General features: G+C 48.4%; 5 protein-coding genes across 5 annotated transcripts; 3 read left to right on the forward strand and 2 right to left on the reverse strand.

Moving 5' to 3' along the window:
* Positions 1–5: 5 nt before the first annotated feature.
* Positions 6–1,064, reverse strand: N7471_003018 (EAF7 family protein; the record flags this gene model as incomplete). Its single annotated transcript, XM_057275738.1, has 4 exons — positions 6–334; positions 399–600; positions 664–809; positions 869–1,064. The coding sequence occupies 4 exons, from the start codon at positions 1,062–1,064 to the stop codon at positions 6–8; spliced, it is 873 nt and encodes a 290-aa protein (XP_057140376.1).
* Positions 1,065–1,233: 169 nt separating this feature from the next.
* N7471_003019 (tubulin gamma complex associated family protein) lies at positions 1,234–4,179 on the forward strand (the record flags this gene model as incomplete). Its single annotated transcript, XM_057275739.1, has 3 exons — positions 1,234–1,384; positions 1,440–2,937; positions 2,967–4,179. Exons 1-3 carry the CDS (start codon positions 1,261–1,263, stop codon positions 4,177–4,179), a joined length of 2,835 nt encoding a protein of 944 aa, XP_057140377.1. The 5' UTR covers positions 1,234–1,260.
* Positions 4,180–4,462: 283 nt separating this feature from the next.
* On the reverse strand, positions 4,463–7,407 carry niaD (nitrate reductase NiaD; the record flags this gene model as incomplete). Its single annotated transcript, XM_057275740.1, has 7 exons — positions 4,463–5,352; positions 5,406–6,029; positions 6,086–6,309; positions 6,360–6,595; positions 6,667–6,925; positions 6,988–7,087; positions 7,146–7,407. 7 exons carry the CDS (start codon positions 7,405–7,407, stop codon positions 4,463–4,465), a joined length of 2,595 nt encoding a protein of 864 aa, XP_057140378.1.
* A 644-nt stretch (positions 7,408–8,051) lies between these two features.
* niiA (nitrite reductase niiA) lies at positions 8,052–11,739 on the forward strand (the record flags this gene model as incomplete). The annotated part of the gene is made up of 9 exons (XM_057275741.1): positions 8,052–8,173; positions 8,222–8,369; positions 8,431–8,970; positions 9,027–9,109; positions 9,163–9,687; positions 9,740–9,942; positions 9,998–10,470; positions 10,524–10,681; positions 10,737–11,739. 9 exons carry the CDS (start codon positions 8,052–8,054, stop codon positions 11,737–11,739), a joined length of 3,255 nt encoding a protein of 1,084 aa, XP_057140379.1.
* Positions 11,740–11,883: 144 nt separating this feature from the next.
* Positions 11,884–12,403, forward strand: N7471_003022 (uncharacterized protein; the record flags this gene model as incomplete). The annotated part of the gene is made up of 3 exons (XM_057275742.1): positions 11,884–11,893; positions 11,914–11,987; positions 12,044–12,403. The coding sequence occupies 3 exons, from the start codon at positions 11,884–11,886 to the stop codon at positions 12,401–12,403; spliced, it is 444 nt and encodes a 147-aa protein (XP_057140380.1).
* Positions 12,404–12,911: the final 508 nt, after the last annotated feature.

The following is a 12,911-nucleotide window of genomic DNA, read 5'->3' on the forward strand; positions in this document are numbered from 1 at the left end:
TCTTGTTAACGCCGTCGGGCAGTCCTGCGTGTCGCAGTACCAGTCGAAGGCCTGCTATCTTTGGCTTTGGATCGAGATGTCTGCGCTCGGGTGCTACGCGAACCACCTTTTTCGCCCTCGCCCTCATCTTCGTCGCTATTGCCCTCCTCGCCCTCTTCGCCCTCCTCATCATCTTCATCATTCGCACCAGTATCTTCTGCCGAATCGCCCCCTTCATCTGATACCTTGCCTTGACTACCTGGACCGATTTCCACCTGCAGCCGAGTTGAGCGTGTTCCACGCGTGGAGGGACGGGATTTGCGACCTCGAGACGGGGCAGGAGAAGACCGTGGTTCTGTGGTGGACAAGAGGTCAGTTTATGGGTTGTAGACCAGACTATAAATCACATCACTCCTTACCATCTGTATCTGCGACTGTGCTTCCTCGCCGTGATCCGCCTGCGCGACTGGCACGACTAGTGACGGGAGACAACGACTCTTCCATCGCAAGTCGCCTTTCAAACATCATATCGCCGTACTCGTCATACGGGAGCTCAAACGTACAATACATCTCGCTCGTTCCTTCATCGTCTTCGTTGACGTCGGTGATCACTGAATCTTCCTGTAAAGGTATCGCTAATCAGTAAGATGAACCAGCGCAGACAAAACATCGATCATCGCTTACCCGCTCGTCAAGAGCTTCCAAGTTGTATAATGAACCTAGCTTCTTCCAGATCCCTGGAATCCGCATATGTTCCGCCGTTGAGGGTGCGTATCCTTGGCTCTTTAAGTAATCCGATATTGCGAGCATCCGAAAGTGTTTGTGTATGCCTAAGGGACCAGACGGTTAGCTGCGTTATCGACTCAACAGAGGTGCGAATTGGACTCACCGACTGGCTTCCATTTTATGATCGCTTTGAGTAGCGCAGTTTCTTGCTCATCTGTCCAGGGATCTGTGATGAGGTCGTAGTCCGTGTCTGACTTGCCGGCGCTGTCGATTGACGGGGTATTTGCGCTCGACTCCGCCACGGTATCGTCTTGGGGTGTGGGCGAGTGCGCGCGCTTGGTCTTCTTTCTTGGGGGCATTGTAGCTTAGGTTTAGTATCCTAGGATCATAGGAAGAAGGAATTGAATTGGAGGGGGGGAGGTAATGGTTGAGCTTCGAGCAGGCGAGGGCACTTTCTGTTATCAAGGGTCTGTGCACGGCGATAGCCATCTCCGTAGCGGGACCTTGGGAACTTTCACGCGTCAAACATCTAGCTCATCTGAGCATGGTCTCACTATGGATTGTGATGAGCTGGATCCTTTCTCCAGTGAAAGCCTCTGGAGACTCTCTAAATTCAGCATAGAAGCTCTACAGCCATTGGGATCACTACCATCGCTACCATGGAACACTACTCTAAGTGGTAAGTGTCAACCGCAGAGTCCCTAGAACCTTCAATAACACTATTTTCTCTATAGATGATGTTACATCTGGCTTTGAGATATTCCCGCAGCCCAAAGATAAGATCGACCCCGTATGGAAGCTGGATCTCTTTCCAACCGGCTTAGAGAAGCCCGAATCATTTACCGACTCGATCATCGATCCCTCCATAGACGGCGAATCTGACACCACAGGTGATTCTTTAAGAGACATCATAGGTGATGAAAACGACATATGGTCCTTGGATTTAATTCAGGAAGACCCTGGTCATCTACCCCCGCAGAAATCATGGGAGAGGTATCAACATAGGTCTTTCCAAGAGCCTGTGTCTGTTTACATTAGTGAATCTGGGGCGAAGGGCTTCGATGCAGCTTTGGCACAAAAAAACATGACGAAAAGAGATGGTGGACCAGATCGAATGGTTCGAACAGATGTGTTCATTCGATCACTGCTTCGTCTTGGGCTTGGCTGGAGCTCTGCATTCTTTCGCTACGATCAACGCACCAACCAATTTGAAAGATATTTGAAGGATGTCCGGATCTCCGGAATTAGCTCAGCGTCATTGGAAAATGTGATTGAATATATGGTACAATGTGGTACCCACATGCAGCGCATGCGGTTGTTTGCGCAAACCCCGCCAGCCAAATGCAGAGAACTTTCTGCTTTGTTTACATTAAGCAGCACGGTGGCGGTAATAATCTTCAACCTTGAACAACAGATCTCCGATCATTCAACAAATATTGCATCACTCCTACAAATAAAGGCACTATTCCACCGCTGCGGGGACGTGATAGGTGTCCTTGCAGCTATTGTTGGTGCTGGCCAAACGGCTGTCTCGGACGCACAAGTCATGTCAATTGTCATGGAACGTGCAGCATTTTTTGCCCAGAAATTTGGCTGGATGGAGAACCTTTTGCATGAGATTGTGATTCGAGTGATCCGGCCATGGTTCAAATTCATCGAGACTTGGATTGGACTTAGACCCGAAGACACAGCTCTCAAAGAATCCATGACAAGCGGCAAAACCTTCGTCCGACTGGAAACTCATGACCGTGGCAAGTTCAAGACTGGGCCAGCGCGAATCGACCACATCTATCAAGCAGACCACATGCCGTCTTTCATCCCGGCCGACCAAGCCCGTTCCATATTTGAAAGTGGACGAAGTCTTCAACTCTTGAAACGATCCCATCCTCGTCATCCCATCGCACGGCGTGATGTTCTCTTGCGAACTGGTGGTCTTCATCTGCATTGTGGAACCACTTGGGCTGATATTGAGCAAATTCAAACAAAAGCCCATAAGTACGAGTCAAGCCTACGCGCTGAGATCAAGAAATATCATAAGGGTGATGCGGGCTTGAACGATTCACCATCAAACGTGGTCACCCAGAGTGTCGATCAAACCGTCGGCACTGAAGTTACAACCGCAGCGTTTGAACTCTTCGACATAGATGATGAAAGAAATGCTTCAGAGCCAATCACAGATCACATGGCTCTTTCAAAAGATGATCTTAAGCAACTGCTCGATAAAGCGCGGGGGTTAAAACCGAAAACACCAATGAAGGAAGCTACCTCCGTCCTGAACTGACATCTGGCCTCCATCTATCTCTTGCGCCCATCCTTTCGTCACAGGCACTTCTCATCGACTACTCTTGCCTACACCTCCTCTTCAAAGAACATCGAATTCGCCATCATCTAAACATGCAATGGCGCTTCCAGTTGCTGGGAGAGGGCTCATTTGTCGCCAGCCTTTCTAATTCCCTATTCGACCCAGAAATGGAAAGTGGAGAGCGAAAGGCTGGGAAAGTGCGCAGTGGTGTTCACACCGGTTTACGCCTCGGCAGTCGTGACACATGGCCGCCAGCTAGTTCAGAGTTGCGACTCGTGTTGATTGGCCTGCTGGGAGATTGTTACTTTGGCAGCACAAACACAGAGGAGGACGAGAAAACCGACATGCAAAAGGATAACGAGTTGCCGGGTGGCCTGAGCTTCGGAATTCGAGAATTGACAGACGAAGAAATCGAACGATGTAAAAATCCGAATGCAATAGAGGCTTTGGACTTCCTTCGTTTGCAGTACACGCCGCCTGAAGTCCTTGAATCCCTCATTACTGCGCGCTCTTTGAATAAGTATGATCGGCTCTTCAAGCATTTGCTTCGGTTAATCCGCATGGTTTCTGCCGTCAAAGGACTCGTCCGGGATTCTACTGCTCGAGGATCTCTATCAGGAGACACACACAATGTATACCAAAAGTTCAGAGTTGATGCTCAGCACTTTGTCCTAGCGGTCAGTGATTACTGCTTCCACATTGGCATTGGATCCATCTGGCAGCGCTTTCAAGACACCCTTACCAAGATCGAGCACTGCCTCAACCGCGGTGATATCGACGGCACGATTGAAGCAGCGCATTCGGTACCACGACTTCGCGATTATCACGAAGACATGCTTGACCAGATGCTGTTCGCGTTATTCCTCAGCAAGCGCCATGCGCAGGCGGCCAAACTTCTTGAATCCATTTTCGGCACTATTCTTGGCTTCGGCCTTCTGTCAAGAGCAGATGGAATCGGAATGCGCAACGAAAGTGAAGGAGCTGTTCTCCACCTGTATCAGTCTTTCAGAAAACAGACCTCCGCCTTTGTCAACTACCTTCGCAGCCTGGAGTCCGGAAAGGCCACTTCGAAACCAATGGCCAAATCAGGGGAATTCTTCTCTTCGCGGACAGACCTGACCAGTGTCTTTGAGCATCTACGGGTGAGACTAGACGTCAAGAACTACTATTGATCGAAGGAAGCAGTTCCTACGCCTTCAGAATGTGTACAGGAACAACCTACTGGTTCCTAGCTGTCACTTTGTCTTACCCGTCCTGCTTTGACATGTTATGATTCATGATTGACGAGATTTTTCAAAATTCACTTCGTTTCCATGCAAATGAAAGCCCAATGTCTCTATACCCTTCCAGTTCGCGTGTTATCTGCCTTATACCCATTATTATTGTACAACTCAAACTCAACAAACATTTCATACTCTCATGTGCAAAATAGCATACTCCAAGCCCGCACCAAACCTAGAAGAAGTGAAGATCCGACTCGGCCCAACCTTGGGCAAGAAGAATTTCGCGAGCAGATTTCTCCATAGGCCCAGGGCCACAGACCAGAACCATACTCTGCTCTTCTGGAGCCGCATACTCGGCGAGCAGTTCCACGGAAATGCGGCCCCGACGACCAGTCCATGTATCAGACCCTTTAGTCAACGTATGCACGACAGTGCATTTCCGACTATCAGTCTCCACGTAAGCATCAAGGTCAGAACGACACAAGATATCTTCCTCCTGCCTGTTTCCGTCTAGCACAACACACGTCGTGGGATCTTGCGTGTCTTGCATAACAGCTCGCAAAACCTGGAAGACTGGTGTGATGCCGGTTCCTCCACAAATCATCTTGAAAGAGCGGATCTGGCGCTCTTTGCCGCTGATTGAAACCCGGCCGTTGCCGAGATATTCAAACCGGCCTGTCGGGCCCTTGCAGTCGATTTCTGAGCCTAACGGAAGCTTGTCAAGAGCCATGGTCATTTTTCCTCCTGGAATGCTTTCCGTTGGGAAGTAGACCTTCACGAGTAACTCCATCTTGCCTATCAGGTTTGTGTCTGACATTGGCGTATAGGATCTGATGACTGCTTCATTATTGGATGAATCTTGGACTTTGATCATCAGGTGCTGGCCAATCGGTAGGCCGAGAGTCTGCTTCTCATGTTCCAGGTCGAATACGAATATTCGTGTATCCCAGGATACATCCCTCTTCTCTGTGAGAGTGGCTTTTGTCCATGTTCGCGACTGAAGGAACACTTCGCGTGGCTCATCAGAACCCGCGGCTGAATCGCTCTTCAGCGCTTCGAGAGATGCCTTGTCTAATGTGCCAATATGGTAACCCGGCATCATTTCCTTGGCAGTTTCACTGTCTGGGAGAAAGTTAGCCGTGCAATGGTCTTGTGGTATTTTAATTGTGACTCACGGATTGCAAGGAAGTCCTCTGATACATCCAAACCAGCAGAAGATGTAATACTGATCGCTCCTCCGGGGTGGCCTTCGAGGAAGCCTGTACCATCATACACTTCGCCATTAACAACAAACCAGGGCTTCTCGCTGCTGCTATTGGCCTTCAACTCTTGCAAGTCGATTTGTCTGTTCACGCCGTCTTTCTTCATGTTTATTTCCTTCACAGGCTCCGGTTCGACGGGTTCCTCGCCTTCAACTCTTTCACCCCAGTTACCATTGAGCAAGTCACCACCAGTCTTCTTGACTCTTTCCATCCACCCTCCAGCTTTGGCTGGGTCTGTGGGATGTTCAAATTTCAACGTATTTCCTTGTTTCGTGATTGCCACTCTGAACCATGGGTTATTCATCATTCCCAAGACAGACCAGTACATGTCACGCGGCATGGCGCTTAATGCCTCGTCCACTGCACGGACCAGGATTGCATCGCTGGTCTCTAGGTCTGCCACTGGGACTTCCAACGACCAGAAAGACCAGCAGAAAGATGCCTCTCTCCACCACATGTCTACCTTGCCGCCGAACAGGTCGCCGTCAAAGTCGCGGTATTTATCTTCTGCGTATTCGATCTCGGAGAGGCGCCATGCTGGAGGACCAGATATGTCAGCCATGTTCCATCCTTGGGTCGAGGGGCGTAAATACATTTGCCTCTATCTAGAGAAATCTCAACTTTTGTTATCCTCCGGCCACCCCCGGCGTATGCATATCCTTTGATTGTATACGTGGGTCCAGCTGTGGATAGATCAATCTCTTCCTCGTGTTGTGGATACACAGCCACCGAGTTCACGTTGAGTTCATATATGGCATATCGCTCATCGGTCCACCACTTGCGGTCCAAGGCGGACATCTCCGGCGTCACCATTGTCCTGGCACTGTTAGCACAAGTCACCGCACGATTGTTTAACTTGAGACTTACGGGAGCACTCGGTTATCATTGATATGATACCAGTTATCACTTGGGGCATCAGTCAGAATCAACTTCTTCAGCCACTTCACGCTCCGACCTCCGATTTGGCCGGGCACCACTGCCCTCAAGGGACGGCCATGGTCTGGCCGAAGGTCTTCGCCATTCATCTTATGAGCCAACATGATTCCTCGATTTGGGTCCATGGCCCAGTTCAATTTGACTGAAGTGCCGTAAAATCCATTCGGCTATGGGATGTGTCAGTCTTAGCTCGGAATGGTTCCTGGCACCGTCAAATCTTGATATAGGGAAGTCTCACCAGCTTATCAGCACCCTCCATGCAGACATACTTTGCTTGTCGAAGCGGCTTCGCGCTGCGCAGAATATCCGCCATCATAGGTCCTGTGAATAGCGCCGTCGATAAACCAGCCGGACCCCATGAGAAGCCCTTCGACTTCCGGACTGTGTTCTGTTCTTTGCGTCTGTTGCCAGCACAGACGAGTGTGATCGGTGCGGTGATCTGGTCGTATTTCTGAAGCACTTCGCGGAAGTTCAGGACTAATGGCTTCTCAACCAACCTAGTTCATCAATCAGTTACCTGGGACCCGAAGTTTGCAAGCATAATTTCGATCGCACTCACCCTTCTATACTAATCTCCCAATCTGGGATATCCTCATCGCGGACCTGGGGCACTGGCCCATGGTTCCGAACATAGAACAGTTCCGGGGATGTGAGAAAGCCTTGGATATTGGCTTAGCGTGTCGGCTTCGGTATAACATATGGGAATCGATACCATACCTTCTTTATACAATGCTGTCAACGGTGGCTCCACATTGAATGGATGAACTCCCGTTAACCGAATCAATCGTGGATCGCGAGGTACATGGTTATCTGGTGTGCCTTTATCCACATCCAAGATGTCGATGGGATTCTTTGACGGTGGTGGGAGTGGGATGTCGGGCTCTGCTGGACTTGGGATGATGTCTTCCACTGTGATCTGGCCATTTTTGAAAGAGGTTGTCTGTGATTCTGTTATCGTTTGTGTGGTTATGCTGGCCATGACGGTGTTAACGCGAGGCTTTTACGCTGTTTTGTGCTATAAAATTGTTGGTATATAGTAAACACTGTCGAAATTGCTTTCAAAATAAAACAAATAACTTGGTAAAAACTAAATAGAATAAATCGAAATACTCATAATGTGTAAATATCCACAATTTCACCCCGAATAGCGGCAGGTAGACATAATACCTTCAGTGACCCTCAGCTCCCGTCATCCAATATTATCATCATTGGACGTTTTTAGATCTCCGCGGATCCAAAACACTTTTCTGATCCACATTCCTCCACATTCCATAAGATCAGGATTTCATTAAGCCAAGTCATGTATATTGTTCATTCTTATCTCCAGACGTCGAGATAAGCGCGCAACCCTAACAGCCAATCACAGTCGACATAAAAACACCATCTCCGCGGAGATCAAACTATCTCCTGAGGAAATGCACCGTTCCTGTTTCTTCCGACTTCATACTCTGATTAGCCTCGATTTGTTCATTCGTACGACTCACTCTGTGGTGTCACAGATCACATTGTAGTACCAGACCCAGTGGAACGAGGGATTTAGTTTTCTTAAAATTAGAATGATTGCCGTGTTCCGTAGTTACCAGTGCTTGTACTATACTCATCTCACATTGTTCAGTCTCAGCCATGCCTGTGCTGGATGGACTACGGTATGGGGAGCCAGTTGATGGCAGTCCCAGTCCCGCGAACCATGTCCAGCGCCAGAAGATTGTAATAGTTGGGCTTGGAATGGTGGCTATTTCACTCATGTAAGGGATTTGAACAACGGACATGAGAATTCCTCTAACAACAACCAGCGAGAAAATTATCAAACAGGATACGGAACGAAAATACGATATCGTTGTCATCGGCGAAGAGTCCCACGTAGCATACAACCGCGTCGGGCTTTCGACGTTTTTCGAACATCGCAAGATTGAGGATCTATACCTTAATCCAGCGGAATGGGTGAGCCCTCAATCATTCAAGAGCGAAGAAAATATAAGGCCTAATAAACAACGCTTATTAGTATGACTCGTTCAAAGAACGAGCCTTCGATCACCACCTCAACACACGAGTAACAGCAATCAACCCCACGGAGAAAACAGTCCAAACCTCAACCGGTGTCACAATAAACTATGACATCCTCGTCCTCGCAACAGGCTCCGATGCCACCCTCCCAACACACACACCCGGTCACGATGCCAAGGGCGTCTTCGTATATCGAACTATCTCAGACCTGGAACGCCTCATCGACTTCGCAGCTCAGCATAAAGGCGAAACGGCTGTCACAGTCGGTGGTGGACTACTAGGCCTAGAAGCAGCGAAGGCGATGACAGACCTGGAGGACTTCGGAAATGTCAAATTGATTGATCGGAATAAATGGGTGCTGGCGCGACAACTTGATGGAGATGCGGGGACGTTGGTCACTCGCAAGATCCAGGAGTTGGGACTCGATGTCCTCCACCAGAAACGGGTGAAGATTGTTCATACCGATGATGGAAATAATGTGGTTGGGATTACCTTTGAGGATGGTGAGAGGATTGATTGTTGTTGCATTTGCTTCGCGGTATGTTTCCTTGTTTCTTAGCTTTTCTGTTGATAGATGTGCTGATTGGTGTTTAGATTGGAGTCCAACCTCGAGATGAGCTGGGTCGAGACATTGGAATCCAATGTGGTGAGCGCGGTGGATTTGTGATTGATGAAAGGTTTGTCTATCAATCGTTTTGTGGATGCTCAGTTCCCCAACTAACTTACATAGTTTGCAAACCTCAATCCCAGATATCTACGCTGTCGGAGAATGCGCAAGCTGGGAGAACCAGACATTTGGAATCATTGCCCCAGGCATCGAGATGGCGGATGTGCTCGCTTTCAACTTGACCAACCCAAATAAACAGCCTAAGAGCTTCACGCGGCCGGATCTCAGCACAAAGTTGAAGCTGCTCGGAGTTGATGTCGCCAGTTTCGGTGACTTCTTTGCCGACCGGGATGGGCCGAAGTTCCTTCCAGGTCGTCGACCTTCCACCGTTCCTGGCTTGGGAGTTGATAATTCACGAGGCGAACCTCCTGTCAAGGCTTTGACATATAAAGACCCCTTTAGTGGGGTGTACAAGAAGTATTTGTTCACCATGGACGGCAAGTTCTTGCTTGGCGGCATGATGATTGGAGATACCAAAGACTATCTGAAGCTGAATCAGATGGTTAAGCTCCAGAAAGAACTCGAGGTTCCTCCAAGTCAGTTCATTCTCGGTGCCCAGAACGGCGGGGAGGAAAATGCAGATGACCTGTGAGTATCGTTAGTTCTGCTATTGGGAACAGATTCTAATTCATCTCTGCAGTGATGACAGCACCCAGATCTGTTCATGCCACAATGTCACCAAGGGAGATGTGGTCGATAATGTGAAGAACGGCACATGCACAACCATTGCGCAAGTCAAGTCATGTACGAAAGCAGGAACAGGCTGTGGTGGTTGTATGCCTCTTGTTCAGTCAATTTTCAACAAAACAATGCTCGATATGGGACAGGAAGTATCGAACAACCGTAAGTCGTCTCAACTTGTCCCATTACTACCTCCTGTCACCACTAACATGTTCAGTGTGCTCACATATCCCCTACTCTCGAGCCGATCTATACAACGTCGTGGCCATCAAGCAACTGAAAAGCTTTGTCGATATCATGAAAACTGTCGGAAAGAACCCAGAATCTCTCGGTTGCGAACTATGCAAGCCCGCAATTGCATCCATTCTGTCTAGTCTGTTCAATCCACACATCATGGACAAGGGAGTCAACGACCTGCAGGAAACAAACGACAAGTTCCTCGCCAACATTCAAAGAAACGGCACATTCTCTGTGGTCCCCCGAATTCCAGGTGGTGAGATAACGGCCGATAAACTTATTGCTATCGGATCTGTAGCCAAGAAATACGGCCTTTATTGCAAAATCACCGGTGCCCAGCGCATCGACATGTTCGGTGCGAAGAAGCAGGATCTTCTGAACATCTGGACGGAACTTGTGGATGCTGGTATGGAGAGTGGACACGCATATGCAAAGGCTCTTCGAGCAATCAAGGCACGTGAGGTCAATATCTTTCAAGAGAATACTTGCTGACAGTGAACATTCAGAGTTGCGTTGGAACCACATGGTGTCGTTTCGGTGTCGGTGACAGTGTCGGCATGGCAATTCGCCTGGAAGAGCGATACAAGAGCATTCGTGCGCCACACAAGTTCAAGGGAGCTGTATCTGGCTGCGTGCGAGAATGTGCCGAGGCCCAAAATAAAGAGTAAGTGCAAAAAGATCCCGCGATGGTAAAAACACTCAGGACTAATAGCTGCCAGTTTCGGGCTCACTGCCACCGAAAATGGGTTCAACATCTTTGTTGGAGGTAACGGAGGTGCAAAACCCAGACACGCCGAACTCCTTGTTACAGATGTACCAGCAGAGATGGTGATGCCCATAATTGACCGCTACTTGATCTTCTACATCCGCACCGCCGACAAGCTCCAGCGAACAGCACGATGGATCGAGAACCTCCCAGGCGGAATCAACTACCTCAAAGAAGTGATCGTGGATGACAAACTCGGAATCTGCGCAGACATGGAAAAGCAGATGCACGAACTAGTCGATAGTTATTTCTGCGAGTGGACCGAGACTGTCAAAGACCCCAAGCGCCGAAAAGTCTTCCAACAATTCGCAAACACAGACGAAACTGTTGAGACAGTTGAAGTTATCCAAGAACGATCTCAACAACGACCCACATACTGGCCTAAGGACTCTGCCGAGCGAGAGGATTTCAAAGGCCACAAGTGGTCAAGCGTCTCCTGGCAGCCGGTTGTCCGAGCAGATCATTTCTCCGACGAGCCACCTCAGGTCTCATCGGCGAATGTCAAGCGCGGAGACACGCAGCTTGCAGTCTTCAAGATCAAGGGCAAGTTCTATGCGACGCAGCAGATGTGTCCGCATAAGCGAGCTTTCGTTCTTTCCGATGGTCTTGTTGGCGATGATGACGCTGGCAAATATTGGGTATCGTGTCCGTATCACAAGCGCAACTTTGATCTCAACGGTGAGCAGGCGGGTCGGTGCTCAAACGACGAGAGCATGAATATTGCTACCTTCCCTGTTGAGGAGAGGGACGATGGCTGGGTATATATCAAACTTCCGCCGATTGAGGAGTTGGATTCCATTTTGGGGACGGAGAAGTGGAAAGTGCGCAAGGGTGAATCGGAGGATCCCTTCCATAAGGTTGATAAGAAGTTCAAGGGTATGAAGGGGAAGAAGGTTACTGATGGGTTCTTGACTCGTGCACCAGCGGTGCAGCCAGCCAAGTCGATTGATTGGTAGTTGTTATGTGGAATGTCGGTTTCATTGGAATTTGCGACGGAATACGTTGGCGTATGAGATACTTAATGGCCTTATGAATACACTTCAGAATATACATGCATGTGCATTACATCAATTTTCTTTATTATCCTTTTTCCTGGAACGATGAGATACCGTATGTAAATATTGCTCAAGAAGCCAGTATATACCGTTGGATTGGACCACATAACAGACTTGTTCAGATGCTAGGTCATTATAGGAAAAGTTTTGTGCTTCAATATATGAAAAATTGTGACCTCAAGACATATCTACAGATATGAACTAGATCATCTACCGCGATATTAAACCGCGAGATCTTCTGTCAGGTACGACTTTCAATCTCCATGTTATCGTTAATTTCTCTAGTTATTCCTTAGATAGTTCAAAGCCAGCCTCTGGTGAAGGAACCTGTTCTTTTCTTCCACGGCATTGGAGAGATCAACTAATACTGCACACAGATATTTTCGCAACTACCCCTATGAAGAGTTTCCAAGTGATGAGGTTGGATGTCTTTTTACCCAGAAAAGTTCCCAATATATCTAGTACCTTGATATGGAAACTATGGTTATTCAGCGGATGTGCAAACCTTCAAGGTTGGAACCTTGGAACTGCCCGGGCTATTATTTTCTCACACAGTCAACGCTAAATCTCTTATCTCGGTGTATCGTGTATGTAGAACTGCGCACATACTAAAAATCTCAGGGAAAAATAAAAAAACGACCCGTCTAGACTGATTGTTAGGTAGTCCTTGGTTTACTGTAAAGAAAGAAGCCCTAATTTTGGGTCAGTGGACGATATCAGATCTCAGGTCGGGGTTCAACCCTCAAAGCCCCAGAACTAATTGACTCGAACCATGGCTAGATTTAAGTATTTCCGCGGAATTCAGATCGACACGGTCGTTCAATTCGAAGACCCGCCGGGCTGAAGTTCGCTCTTCAGTCCCTATCGCGGCTGGCTTGGCATCCAATGAGGAGGCTCGCGTTTATCAACGATATGAATTCCTGGCCACCGTGGAGCCAAAACCCCACCCCCAGACTCGATATGATTTTATGATGTAAGCTTTAAATAGTCAATTGAAGCTCCGCGGAGTTACATTAACTAGATTGATTCATACAATCAGGGTCTCCCTCCAATCGTGGCACTTGGCATAGTAT

This window comes from Penicillium samsonianum (assembly GCF_028829775.1).
Source record: "Penicillium samsonianum strain IBT 33392 chromosome Unknown utg000002l_segment0_segment0, whole genome shotgun sequence".
Taxonomy (NCBI): domain Eukaryota; kingdom Fungi; phylum Ascomycota; class Eurotiomycetes; order Eurotiales; family Aspergillaceae; genus Penicillium; species Penicillium samsonianum.